The sequence below is a fragment of the Carassius auratus genome, chromosome 49, assembly GCF_003368295.1.
Source record: "Carassius auratus strain Wakin chromosome 49, ASM336829v1, whole genome shotgun sequence".
NCBI classification, from domain to species: domain Eukaryota; kingdom Metazoa; phylum Chordata; class Actinopteri; order Cypriniformes; family Cyprinidae; genus Carassius; species Carassius auratus.
Window position 1 is genome coordinate 1,378,958 of NC_039291.1, and position 14,760 is coordinate 1,393,717.

Sequence of the window (14,760 nt, forward strand, 5' to 3'; positions counted from 1 at the left end):
GCATCGCGATGGGCCAGCGGTTCTGCTCCATGTGCAATCCATTATTAATCACTGTCATCCTGTCCCCCTTTCTGTCAAACTCAGAGCCCAACTTCGTTTCCTCCTATGACATTGGCAACTTCACCTACTTCTTCTTCCGTGAGAATGCCGTGGAGCATGACTGCGGCAGGACGGTGTTCTCTCGTGCCGCCCGTGTCTGCAAGAATGACATCGGGGGCCGTTTTCTGCTGGAAGACACCTGGACCACCTTTATGAAGGCCAGGCTTAATTGCTCAAGGCCGGGCGAGATCCCATTCAACTACAACGAGCTGCAGGGAACCTTTTTCCTGCCTGAACTCGAGCTTCTCTATGGGATTTTCACCACTAATGTGTGAGTAGACAACTTTTGGACACAACACACAGTTTTAAGATATCCACTGTTATGTTCAAGGTTTCAAACCACAGAAGTCAGCTTATGACCCATTATTTTCAGCAGGACTTCACTTTTGTGGTCTGTTTTGTCAGCAGAAGCCTGTAATTATTTGCATGGGGTGTGTGTGTGTGTGTGTGTGTGTGTGTGCGTGCGTGCGTGTGTGTGTGTGGAGACACTTAGATTTTAACACTATACCTTTGCCTTTTCTTGCTTTTTTCCCCCTTATTTTGCTTACCTGCTGTTATCTCTCTGGTAGTGTGTGATCTGTATCACAGTCAGCAATGGACAGATCCATTTTTCACAATATGATCAAATATGCTTTAATGATTGTCAGTAAAAAAAAAGGGTTTTAAGTGTAAGTGTGTGTGTGTGTTTGTGTGTGCTGACTGCCTACTTCTGACTGTTCTCAGCAACAGCATTGCCGCATCAGCAGTGTGCACCTTCAATCTGAGCTCTATTACCCAAGTGTTCACTGGGCCTTTCAAGTACCAGGAGAGCTCCCGCTCCGCTTGGCTGCCCTACCCCAATCCCAACCCTGACTTTCAGGTATGCACCCAGAAAATGACAGCCACTTTTACAGACAGTATGCATTCGCTCCATCTGCTTTAAAAGTGAAATGGCACTTTCCACAAATAGGGCTTGAAATTCTCAAATGGCCAGTGAAAGGTGGTGCTTAACCTTCAGAGAATGATGATCATCGTCCTCTTCATCAAGAAGTCATTCTGAATATTCTGAATTTATATATATGTTGATTATGATACTGTATGTATGAATGATTTCTGAAAGATCATGTGACACTGAAGACTGGAGTAATGGCTGCTAAAAGATTTAACTTTTGCATCACAGGAATAAATTACATTTTGAAATATATTAAAATAGATTTTTTTTTTAAATGATAACAATATTTTACAATATTACTGTTTTACTGTTTTAAGATATTGTTGCAACCTTGAGAAAAAAAACAACAACTTCAAAAGCATTTAAAAAATATTACTGTCCACAAACTTTCGAACATTAGTGTACTTTGGAAGCAAATGCTTTATTAAAAAAAAATAAAAATGTTTAAACAAACAACTTCAAAAGCATTTAAAAAATATTACTGTCCACAAACTTTCGAACATTAGTGTACTTTGGAAGCAAATGCTTTATTAAAAAAAAAAAAAAATGTTTAAACATAATTTTCACAATACATATGTCTTGTCTTCCCAGCATCCTGTAGGAACCGCTTTATTATACTTATTTTTGGTTTTTAAAATTAGTTAACACTATATATATGTGTACTTGATTTTGTAAATTAATTGAATTTGTATTTAACAGATTATGTCAAAATGATGGTGTATGATTTTAATTGTTAAATACAATTGAGGTGGGACAGTTCAAAATCACCATATATAAAAAAAAAACTACATTTCATTCTAGGTTAATAACAATAATAAATGTGAGATTTGTGTATCTGCTGCTCTAATGCCAAATAGAATTGTATTTGTGAAGAGTGCCAGGTCTCTTTCTGTTGGCAGCACTCCAGCGGTAAAAAAAAACAACTAAAAAAGAATAGATTTTCTCACCTTGACTACCACCTATGTGTGCCCAATTAAAACAAGATGGTGACTGATGTTTTTGGTTTTATTGCCTCATATGTTTGCCTGATTATTCTCTGGAAAATAGAATATGAGGCGAATTTTTATTTAATTATCCAAAACCCACAAACTCCCAAATCTAATATTGTTGATGATCGGTTCCTCAAGTCCTTAATTTGCCTCCACTTCCATGTCTTTAATGGTCATGAATTTATTAATAAATTTGTCAGAATATAACATTTTAGGCAGGACCGTTACAGTGATAGGAGCTAATAAAATCTGTATTCATCTCCTGTGGAGTATTGCCAGCCACTACACAATCTGAAGTGTATTTAGTTTTAAGACTTTTTTCCGAAATCTAAACTCACGTACAGACTCTAGTGGTCGGCATGAAGGAATGTGTCTTCGTCTAAAGTATTCACCCTAAATTGTTGTTAATTGCTTTATAGTTGAAGGGTTCATCTAAAGCAGTAAAATGTGTTTTAATGCAGCGTGAGATCTGTGAACAGGCCCAGATGGAGTCTGCAGACTTTATTTACATTTTCTATGCTGATTTTGGGTGAAATTCTCCGGAATGAATTTAAACATAGTAAAGAGTTGAAAGCCAGTTCGATTACATTTTTTTCCTCTAATAACAAACACACGAGGGCCAGATGCTCTCAATGACTTGTTCAGATTCTTTGAAAATCTTCAGCGCTTTTTGGAATTGGGTGCAGATTCTATGCGTGCTCAGTAATGACCCCATTAAAATGACTTGACTACCATATCTAAACCCTTTAAAAACTGTCTGATCAGCATGGACTTCTTTTTTGGATCAGCTGAATCACAATCTGGCTTATTGGAGGCGATCTCTGTGACCTGATTATTAACTTTCCATACTCCACGTGAGAGGAAAATAAAGTATTTTACTTCATTAATTTTCTCTCTGAAACACAAGGATTCATGATGTACAGGAGCCCCACTTTATTTAGCTTGCTGGGACATCTTCATCAAGCATTTGTCTTTGCTGTAAAGGCCAGATTTACGAGCTTCAAATGTATGGCTTCCAGCATTGATGGAAAATAACTTGCCACATATTGTGTTCTTGAAGGACCAACATGCAACCCATTTTAGTAGAACAATGCCTGTGTTGATCTCCAGCTGATTGATGTTGATTATATGTGATCCAAGAGAAAGTGCAGGTTTTGTGAGACCAGCTAATTTGTTTCACTATAAAATCTTATGCAGGAGGAAATCAGTAATTTAGGGAAACAACTACTAGCCCGATTTCTAAATTTTATCCTAGGTGAAATTATCATGATTTCATACAACAAGCAACAGTGCTTTTGAGTTCTTCAGACCACCAGCTTTTAGTTACCTTTTTTTCGCATTTCTTTACAGGTCGTTAATCCTTTTTTTCTTATCTGTATCCCTCTGTTTGAATCTCTCTTGTTCTTTCTCAGTGTGGCACTATAGATTACGGATCCTATGTGAACTTGACAGAGAGGAATTTGCAGGATGCCCAGAAGTTCATTCTGATGCACGAGGTGGTGCAGCCCGTCGTTCCTGTGCCATACTTCATGGAGGACAACGTGCGCTTCTCCCATGTGGCTGTGGATGTAGTTCAGGGCAAAGACATGCTCTATCACATCATTTATCTAGCAACAGGTATAGTACCACATCACTTCTGCATAGAATAAAGAGGCGATCTGTAAGTAGTATTAACATTTATGTACATTTAATATAGTCTAAAATAAGCACCGTATTAGATGTACTTCACTGATGAAGATTAATGGAGTTGCAGCATAAGATGCTCTACTAATAGCACACAACTTGCTGCAGAATTGCAAATGCAGTCCATTAGATGTGGCAGATGTTAATAGTGAGTGATCAGATTAGTGTAGTACTGAATTGAATTGAACTGAACTTAAGACTGGAGTAGTAATGCTGAAAAAAATGTAATTCAATTCACACTGGAGACGGATATCGGGTCACTAACGAACAAGAATATAAATAGTGGATAGTTAATAGAACAGATCTGAGCAAAAAAAATATATAAAAATTGTAAATGAACATTAAATCCTGTAATATTAAATTATAAATTGTAAAATATTAAAGTACTTTTACCATCAAAGCTTTGTCGAGTGAAGACTTCTGCATTGCCATAAGTGAGGCAAAGGGAAAACTGACTAGTAATTGGTGGTCCACTTGAATCATTGGTCTTTGAAGCAAGCAACAGTTGGTCACCAGGCTGAATAAAGGCATTAGACACATAGCAGCGATAAAACATCAAAGGCAGCATGTGCTTACATGTACTGTAAGCTGTCATTTGCTATCCAGATGCACACCGGAGCACTGGAAATCTCCAAGTCTGTCTGCTCTGGCCTGTTCACTGCTGAAAAACACTGAACATCTAGTTACTTGTCAACAGAAATGAAATTACATGGATATTTGTTGTTAAATAAATGTGTATAGTATAGACTTGTTAAAGGGAAGGAGACTGTATATCATAAACACACAGGACAGTCAGGGTTTAAAAGCTAATTGGGCGAGCAGCATGGCTTTAATTTTATTTTTGAAATGCACCAACTGGTTTCGATTATTGGCAGAAGTCAAAGCCTCATGCTGATTTAACAGCATTCACAATGTCTGTCTATTCTGACAGTGAGGGAATAAAAGAATGAAATAGCAAAAAAAAAAAAAAAATATATATATATATATATATATATATATATATATATATATATAAAGATTTGTCATCCAAAAAATGTCACTGTCAAAATGTCATGTCATTTCAAACCTGTATGACTTTATTTCTTTGTGGAACAGAAAAATTTGAATTTTTAAGGGCACAAATGGCTCCCGGTCTTAAAAAGCAATTCATACGGATCATATTCCAAGTCTTCAAACTTAAAAACTTGTGTAAAAAAAAAATGTGTTGTTTATTTTCCTTAATCTTCTTTTTTCTTTTTTGAAGTTTTAATTTCAATTACTGAAAATAATTTTTGATAATTTTAACATTGGTAATACTGGTCTGTTCCTCACACCGCGCTCTAATATGACACACTGTATGAAATACTTTTATGATACTTATATATATAGCTCTTTTGCATCTTTTGTTTGAAGATTGGAAACTTGAATCCCTATTCATTTTAATTGTATGGAAAACCTGCATTTTTTTTTTTATGTTTTTTTAATCTGTCTTTTTATGTTCCAAAACAAAAAGAAAGCCAAACGCATTCGGAACAACATGAGGATGAGTAAATGTTGAATTAATCATTTAATACTCAACATTGCAGTCACTTGCCAACTATTCCAGGACAATGACGTGCACTCAAGATTAAAATGTTTGAGAGGCTCTTTAAGATAAATCCTCTGCTATGGCAAACAGTCCTTTATGTGCCATGTTTATAAAGTTAGCCGCGATTCAATTCATGCCAGACAATAATAGCTTGAAGGGTGAGGAACGTAGCTGGAATTTCACAGTCGGATGGAATGAAATAGAGCACTGAAGCTTGTTTTGACAAGGGCAGGGACCGAATCAGTTGCTCTAGTATCTAAAAGTCCGCTGCCCAACATGTTGTATGGCTACTATAAAACACCTGACAGGCCACTTTGGAAATAACATCAACTATGGCTAGGATAAAATAGATATTATATAGATTATTAAAACAATACAGTTCCCTCTTTGTGACATTATGAGACTAATGAATGTCCTCCATGGACTCACAGACCACATGCTCCACAGAGGGATGTGTAACTTGCAATAGATGATAATTCAGTCCCCCTTTCAACTGCACTAAAGCCACCCTTTGGAGAAGCTAATGAATCTTCTCTGGAGAGTAGTCAGGCTGCCCTCTTTGCCCTGTCGGATCCAGATAGCACATCCATATTTAAGGTGACAGCCCAGGTGGTAGACAGGCACTTTATAGAATGTTCATGTGATTAGAGATATATGACGTCATTCTCCACTTCTGCTTCTTTGACATCATTTCCTTCCAATCTCACCAGGTCATCAGAGATGCCCCACTTGATCACCCCCACCCTTACCTTCTCCCTAATATCTAACACACTCAAATTTCTCTTTCTACTCTCTAGATTACGGCACTATTAAGAAGGTGCTCTCTCCGCTGAACCAGACCATGGGTAGTTGTTTGCTGGATGAGATTGAACTTTTCCCCCCAAAGAAGAGCCAGCCAGTCCGCAGCCTGCTTATACTTCACAGTCGCAGTGAGCTATTTGTGGGAGTCAGAGATCAGGTCATCAAAATCCCCCTGATGCGCTGCAACTTCCACAAGTCTAGAGAGTGAGTACTGCTGCTTCTCAACAGATAGATATAAACATCTCAAGGTAGAAATTCTTAACTATTTCCCAAACATTTAAACTGTCATTATTTATTCAACCTTGTATCAAAAATGTACTTTCTTTTTTCTGTGGAACTCAAAAGGTGTATTTTCTAGATGACTTAGAATAGACCTCATTAAAAGGGTCATATGACATTGCTAAAAAGAACATTTGGGGCCATATTTTAATGATGTAAATGCAAAGTGTAAAGCGCACTGCGCAGGTGCATTCAGGGCATGTCCATATCAACTCTTTTAGCTATTTTAATGACGGAAAAATGGTCCGTGTGCTGGGGCACATTTTTGGAATGGGTTGTCCCTATTCTCTTAATAAGTAATTGGCATAACGTTCAATAAACCAATCAGAGTGTCATCTCCAATTCCCTTTAAGAGCAAGATGCACTCACGCCATGGTGGATCGCTATTTATGTGGCGGAATTTGTTGACTGAAAAAAACGATCTGCTTGTGCGCTAGTTAAAGCGCATGAGCAGATCATCTACGGGACAAGCAGGAATCCACCAAAGCTTCCCAAAGTGAAGAAGGCGTGGGATGAAGTACAATTTCATTCATCGAACGAGGTGTAGTCTGATTGGCCAGCTATCCAGTGATTGGCTGAATTCCTCAAGCATGTGATGGAAATGTTACGCCTCTTACCATACTGTGATGCTGTGGGTCCCAGAGTAATAAGACAAAAAATAATACAACCCATTATAAACTAGGCATTTTTGTTGCATCCAGTGAGGATATAATTACTGATTATAATGACGTATCCTTTTTTTTTTATGCATTGCATATCACGCTGCGTAAACATAAAACCATGTCTGCATTTGTGATCGGACAAATTAAAAAACAAGCACTTCTCTACACTGCTCACAGCTATCATTTGAATCATCAGTGGCAAATCCTTTAAGGAAGAGTAGTTCCCAGACTGTCCTTGCAAAGTTGGAACTGCCCTTTATAGAAACAGACACCATATTGTAGGAACTACTCTCACAGGAAACAGTTTTCGTCCTCTGTAAAATGCACTGCACACATCTGAATATTTGGGTTGAACTGTTCTGGAACAGGGGTGTCCTCTTTTGGAAGGCCAAACAAAGTAGTTACGCTTCCACAACAAAACACACAGCGTCTCCATGTTTCCAACATGGCGCCGGTGGCATTAGAGAGAGAAAAACGTATGCCTTCTTTTTTTTGCTTTTTCTTCCCTCATCATATGGGGGCGTGTTAGAATGAGCTGTTTTAGGTAGTAGTGGTTGACTCTTAACTTTTATAAAGAATATCTCTTTAAATTTGAGACTTTAGTCTTTGCAACTTTACAGATCTTCTTTATGGACCAAGAGCTTGTAACACTGCAAAGAGAAAGGAAAAATTGAAATCGCATCATATGACCCCTTTAATGCCAGTTTTGACAGGAATGAAAACGAGGCTGTGAAGGACAAAAGTAATGGATTTTACTGTCATTTAGCAACATTCTGATTGTTTAGGTGATAAAATGTCTTTCTCAAAAAACAGCAGTTGTGAAAATTACATAACCTTAATTCAGTCCTTTCCATTGTAAACACAGTAAAGGCCTGATCACACCAAGTACGATAACTGTAAAGGTAACAATAAAGATAGTTCTAAAAATTGTTCTCTGTATTAAAGAATAGATGAGTTCACACCGCAGCTTTAACAATAAAGGCACAGAGAAACAATATCCTTCAAATCACTGTCAGAATAATTTTTTTCCAGCTGATGAATGATAAAAACATTGACAGGCGATCAGAATCTGCTATAATGTGCTCAAGAATTGAAAGCAGTACGACAAGACTGTGCTTAAAATAAACAGACGATATCGTCCACTGGTGTGGAGCCTGATATAATTATCTTTATAGTTATCCTTCTTAGTGTGAATGGGCCTTAAGTCTATCTTTAACTGCCTCATCCATCTTAAATTCAATATGGCATCTAACCTTATTAAGGTTTATATAATGAACAGATTACATGGACTTTTAGGATACTTCTTTTTTTTTTGACGGATCCTTTATCCTTTTTTTATATAGACCCTTTTGTCAAATTACAATAACTTTTTGCACCTAACACAACTTTTCTTTTATGTGTACTCTTAAAGAGTAAAATCAAGTCCAAGACTTGTAGGTTAATATTTATTTTTTTCCTGAAATAATTTTTTTTTTTTTTGTCACCCTTTTTAATAAGTTTACATTTTTTAACTTTGTTAACAGTGGACCATTTTACAGCATTTATTAATTTAGGTTGATGCTCTATACTATCTTTTAATTGTTAATTCATGTTTGTTCTTAATTCTTCTTTTTTTATTTGTATATATACTGTTTTAATGACATCTTGGTGAATCTGTAGCCGATCAAATATTTAATATTAAATGATTAAATTAATGTTTATCAAACCGAAGTGTTAACCATTCGTTTTCCTTGAAAATGTCACATTTTATCTGACAAGTTAAATGTAAGTGTCATTTGGTGATTGCTTTTAATAATACCAAAGTTTGATTCCTGGCAAGATAAATTGTGCTACTAGTCTTAGGTATGCAACTTAATTTTTTTTTCACTGCACAAGAATAAACGTAATGTCACAAAGATCCTCTGCCAGAGGGCAACAAAGAACACTCATCATGTTTGACATTGTGCCTCCAGGCCTTCATATCAAGAGCACTTCTCTAATCTCTGCTTATAAGAGGAGATGGCAGCCTCTTCATCATCCCTCTCCATTTGCATTCCAATGAAAAGCTCTGAGTTATGTGTATTTGAGATTTGCCTGATTTGCTTTCCTACCCTCTTAAGCGGTTAAAGATTGGGAGAGGTCAATTACTCCCACCTCTATACTTTCTGACACCAAAAAGGGGAATTGACGCAAGTTTTGTTTTAATAATAATTTAATAATTTTAAAGTGCCTGGTTTACACTGCTGACACACACACATTGCAGTGTCACTGTACTCTAAATTTATGGCAATGAACACTTGGCTTCATCTTTCCATCCATGCTGAGGACTGCTGCGATAGTCCTCAATGAGTTTGAAAAGCTATGAGATGCATCTCAGGGCTCTTTTCTGTTTCTGATTAAAGTTATTACCAGCCCTCAAGGGAAATATTGCCAGATTAAGTTATGCCAAAGTAAGCGATATTCATAATAAGAAGCATGTGTGCTCTTTAAAGTGTTAAACTTTTTAGAGGGTTCTTATCATATGTTTTTATCATTCTGTTTATCTCCCAGAGGTACACGGATAAAGTTATTCAACTCTTTTGCTCTACCTATTGTCATAATTAAATTTTTCAACACATCTTTTTCTTTTACTGTTAAACATGCTTTTGTAAACCCTGTGCTTTTAAAGGGATACTCCACCCCATAATACATTTTTGTCATTAACACTTACCCCCATGTAAAAGCCTGTAAAAACCTGTAAAAGCTTTGTTCAACTTCGGAACACAATTTAAGATATTTGGATGAAATCCAGGAGGCTTTTTACTCTCCTATAGACTGCCCAGTAAGTTACACTGTCGTTATTTTTGCTTTCTTTGTGTACAAAATGTATTCTCGTCGCTTCATAATGTTACGGTTGAACCACTGATGGCAGATGGACTATTCTGATGACGTCTTTCACACTTTTCTGGACTTTGACAGTGTAACTTACTTGGCAGTCTATGGGACAGTCACAAGCCTCGCAGTTCTCATCCAAAATATCTTAAATTGTGTTCCAAAGACAAATGAAGCTTTAACAGGTTTGGAACCACATGGGGGTAAGTGATGAATGACAAAATTGTAATTTTGGTGTGGATTATCCCTTTAAGACCTTTATGTAAATGTATTTTTCAGAAGGATGTGCAGAGCCTTAGGTGCTACACACTGTCTGAAACAACATACTTTTAGTGGACTTTCACAATTTGATATTATTTTTAAATTTTTATTTCTGATGTCAGGAAGGATTTAATAAGCCTTATTTGCGGTTTAATGGAATATATGATTTTTTGGACTAGGAAGAAAGTTGTTAGTTGTAAAAACCTATGAATAGTATGCTTTCATAAGGGAATTTTGGATTTCTCGTTACATGACCTCTTCACTTCTGCTCTTCTTTTGCCTTCTTTCAATTGATTAATGTTGCCATAAACTTTTGTATTACGATGAGCATCTGTTCTTTCTCTCTCTCTCTCTCAGTGCCTGTGTGGGGGCCAGAGATCCATACTGCGGCTGGGATCTGGTGCTCAAGAAATGCACCACCCTGGAAGAAAGCGTCAGCATGAGCCAATGGGAACAAAGCATCACACGGTGTCCTGTGAGTATCCAGAATGCACTTCAATAATTCACGCAGTGCCTCAGCCCTCAAAGCCAAATGTTTTTTCCTATGAAGACTCTTGATGCTGATCCAGTCTGTCCGTGAAGAACAGTGACAAATGCACCCACTTCAACTGTAACTTGCAAGATCAACTTTTTTTCTCATAACAGCAGATACTCTTAGTAGTGTTTTATAACAATGTTGAAGAAGCATTGCAGGTGATGGACAGACAATGCTGAGACAGTGCAGATCTGATGTTTTGCTGCTTTTGCAGAAAAAACTAACTTTTCCTCCTCCTGAACTCAAAAAGAGAATATAAGGCTAATAGTAAATAGCGCTTGTGTGCAAAGAAACAAAGCGCAACAGAATTTGCCATCAGCCATGTTTCTGTTGAATGGCATTCTCTGGTAACATGGCTTTATATTCCCACACTCCTTTGTGCTGACATGTGACCTCCGAGCCTGTAAATCACTCCCAGAATCTTCGTCCAATCCATCACGTCCCTCCCATGTACAGTGGCTCTGAAAATATTTAGCCGCTTGCTCTTCACGTGGTTTCATGTTCTAAAGGTTACATGCAGTGTTTTGTGTGATACCACATCTGAGAGCACAATCCACACACACACATAGACACCCAGATACTATAAACTATATCAAGCGTTGTTGCAGTCTCAGAGGGTCTTTAGGTAAAAGACCTTGAAGCTGTAGCTGAGAAATGACATTTTGTGTAATAGCAAGTTGCTTCCCACGCTGCCTGAAGAAAGCAGCGTGGAATTGTTTAACACAAACAGGGAAGTGTAAAAGTGTGGGTGGCTTCGGTCTCAGTCACTAGAATGCAAGCGTTATATTGATTTAGTCTCTCATGTGGTGTTTACACATATTGGTTACACATTTTGAGGTCCACATACTTGAAAATGAAATTGTGAAATCAAAAATGTGCCACAAACTTGTTATGCCGAGGTGCTCACATGGAAGATGCAGATTTGAATCCGCCTAACAATTTTCCAATTTCATTCACCTTCTGTTGAAGGTTAGTTATGTGAAGCCTCTTTTTTTGTGTCTCAACCTTTTATTTCCTAAAACATGCAATGACTTATGTTTTGTTTTGTTTTTGTTTGTTTGTTTTTTTTTTGGGGGGGGGGTTCTGTTTGTTTTGTTTCCAATTTAAATTTTTGTGTCCAACATTTAGTTTTTTTGTTCGTTGTGTTTTTGGATTTTGGTTTGTTTTGGGGTTGAACTTTAACTGATATTGTATCTAAAAAGTAATCAACCATTCTGAAAAGGTTATATAAACAAAAAAAATGCAAATTTTGACAATGCTTATTTATATATATAATATTATTACTAACAACAACCAAGAAAATAATTTTATATAAAATACAATTCAACCAAACACACACACACGCGCACACACAAAAAAAACTTTTTCTGTAAAGATAGCACATACACTACCACATCCTGGCCATTTGACATATTCCTTTTGAATAATACACCCACATATTTTTTAACATGTTCATCTGCAGGGTAAGATTGTGTCCAGGTGTCTGAGGTTGAGTGACAGATCTAAAATGACTTGAGTAGTAGAGCACAATAATGCTAGATGGAGACGAACTTCATTCACAAAGCCCATCTGGAGGCTGACAAAGTATAGTAACAAACAAAGAACCACATTTGTTTGGAAAAAAACATTAACTTACTGTATCATCCCTGTCTTAAAATTGGCAGAAACCCCATTTATATTTAAAGGAAAAGCGAGACCTTTGAAAATGAGGTTCGTTTTTTACTTTTCCACCACACTGGAAATGTGACAGTCTTATGCGTTCTGTACACAAAGAGCACAAACAATTTCTCTCCACATATAGGGTAATTTATTCTTCTCTATTCATAATCCATTGACAATCTTTTCCACAGAACTCCTCATGGTTTATGTGCTAGACAACATTACCTTCTCCTTTTGTTCATAAAATATGTTGTCCTTTATCTGATACCTCAGATGTTAATAACCAGAGAGCAATCACAAAATTGCATTAACTATTCATTACTACATTCTCATATAAGGCCTCAAATGAAAATATTTGCTCATTGTAAAGCGTGTTCATTTTCCAAAGAGGAGCCGGTGCTATTTTCAGCAATCACAAATCTAATATGCTGAAAGTTATATTTTAGTTTGGATTCATCTAATAACTGGCAAATGTGACCTTATCTACAGTAATCATTTATTTGCATTCATATTTTGCTTACTTGTTTCTGTGCCCATTTTCTATTTATGTGCTCTCTTTCTGTTGTGTGCGGTTATGTATGTGTGTGTGTAGGTGAGGAATGTGACCGTGGATGGTCATTTTGGAGCCTGGTCAGGATGGAAAGCTTGCAGTCATAGTGATGGCGGCAGTGTTGGTTCATGCCAGTGTCGGACTCGAGCGTGTGACAGTCCGAGCCCTCAGTGTGGAGGGCAGCCATGCCAAGGAATCAGTGTTGAGGTGGCCAACTGCTCCAGGTATACAAATGTCCATGTAATGAATAAAGCACAAACAGGAAGTTACACATACACCTTTAAGCATAACCGATGTATATGGAAGCCTTTTTCCACCTCAAAGCAAAAAATATAAGGTATTAGTGACTTTAAGTATCACATTTGCAACATTATATCTCACAATTGTAACTTGGTTTCTTAGGATTATCATTTTAAATCTGAGAATTGCAATTTTAAATATGACTATTGTAACTTCATGTATCACAATTATTATTTTTTTTTCGAATAATTGCGACTTTATATCTCATAATCATATCAAGTGACTATATTTTGGCAATTGTGCATTGATTTGCATAATTGTATTTATATCTCTCAATTTCACAATTGTGATTTTGCAAACTTGACACCTTACAAAGTCTTTTTGTCTCAAGAATACAACTTGAATTTTTGTAATTGTCATTTTATATCTGAGTAATTGTGACTATATCTCACAATTACTTTGTATCTCATATTTGTTTGTCATATCTTTTAATATGACTTGTAATTTCAAATTTATTTCCCTCAATTATTGTATTGTGAAATGTTTGACTCTCAATAACTTTAAATATCGCAGTTGCAACTTGATGTCTTAAATCTGTAACTTTTTTCTCATAATTATGACTTTATATCCCACACTGTGAGTATTTTTCAAATTTGTGCCTTGAGTTTTTTTTTCTTTATTATTATTGTTTTTTCCAAATTTTTCCAAAATTTCAAGTGAATATTTCACAGTTGTGATTTTATCTCATAATTGCCACTTGATGTCTAATAATTGTCATTTTAAATCTGACATTTGTAATTTTCCGATTTTATTTCTCATAATGCCAACTTTTTATTTCACAATTGCAAAATGTATTGTAAGCCATCTCATAATGTAACTTTAATGTCTTGTTATAGCATGTGTATCTTCCTAAATGGAAAGTTTATTTCGATGTGATTTTATATCATGTTGTGTGACTTAATTTATTTGTAACTTACTTTTTTAAAATATAATTTCCTGTATCAATTCTCACTCTCAAATAGAAACAAGCTTCCATACCATGCCATGAAAAAGCAATTTAAAAAAGATATGTTGCTATGTGATTCTAATTTTCCAGACTAAATCATTTCATAGAAAAATATTATTTCCATTGTAAGCAGGCTGAGAACAGTTTTAACAAAAAGATCCTCATTTAACAAACTGAAGGTCAGTTCATACCAGCCAGCAGTGCAATCATTTGATTAGTGATTACTGCCATAACATATCCATCCTCAGAAACGGGGCATGGACACCATGGACGGCATGGGCTCCTTGCAGCACCAGCTGCGGGATCGGATTCCAGGTCCGGCAGCGTTCCTGCAGCAACCCCACTCCCCGCCATGGAGGACGTGTTTGTGTGGGCCAGAACCGTGAAGAGAGGTAAGAAAAAAACAAAAAAGCTAGACAACTCATTATATATGCAAATGTATTTGTTTTTTGGAATTTACACTCAGAATCCAGATAAACTAAGGGGGCAAATGCGTGTTTGAAAGGGCAATGATACTTCCTTTGCTTGTTCCTTTCATTCTCACCTGCTGCATGTGTGATTGCTGCTGTGATTTCATGGCAGTTGACGATAATGAATGAATATATGCAGCTCATTTATTGCTTTTTTATTACTTATCCTATTATGCAA

General features: G+C 36.4%; 1 protein-coding gene across 6 annotated transcripts in view; it reads left to right on the forward strand.

Annotated features, from left to right (window-relative positions):
• LOC113066004 (semaphorin-5A-like) overlaps nt 1-14,760 on the forward strand; it is a 144,405-nt gene that overhangs the window by 81,031 nt on the left and 48,614 nt on the right. For all 6 annotated transcript variants that reach the window (XM_026237556.1, XM_026237557.1, XM_026237554.1 and 3 more), the window contains 7 exons: nt 85-370; nt 823-958; nt 3,432-3,636; nt 6,067-6,274; nt 10,480-10,597; nt 12,909-13,090; nt 14,361-14,504. In XM_026237556.1, coding sequence (XP_026093341.1) covers nt 85-370; nt 823-958; nt 3,432-3,636; nt 6,067-6,274; nt 10,480-10,597; nt 12,909-13,090; nt 14,361-14,504 — 1,279 coding nt within the window. The remainder of the gene's footprint in view (nt 1-84; nt 371-822; nt 959-3,431; nt 3,637-6,066; nt 6,275-10,479; nt 10,598-12,908; nt 13,091-14,360; nt 14,505-14,760) is intronic.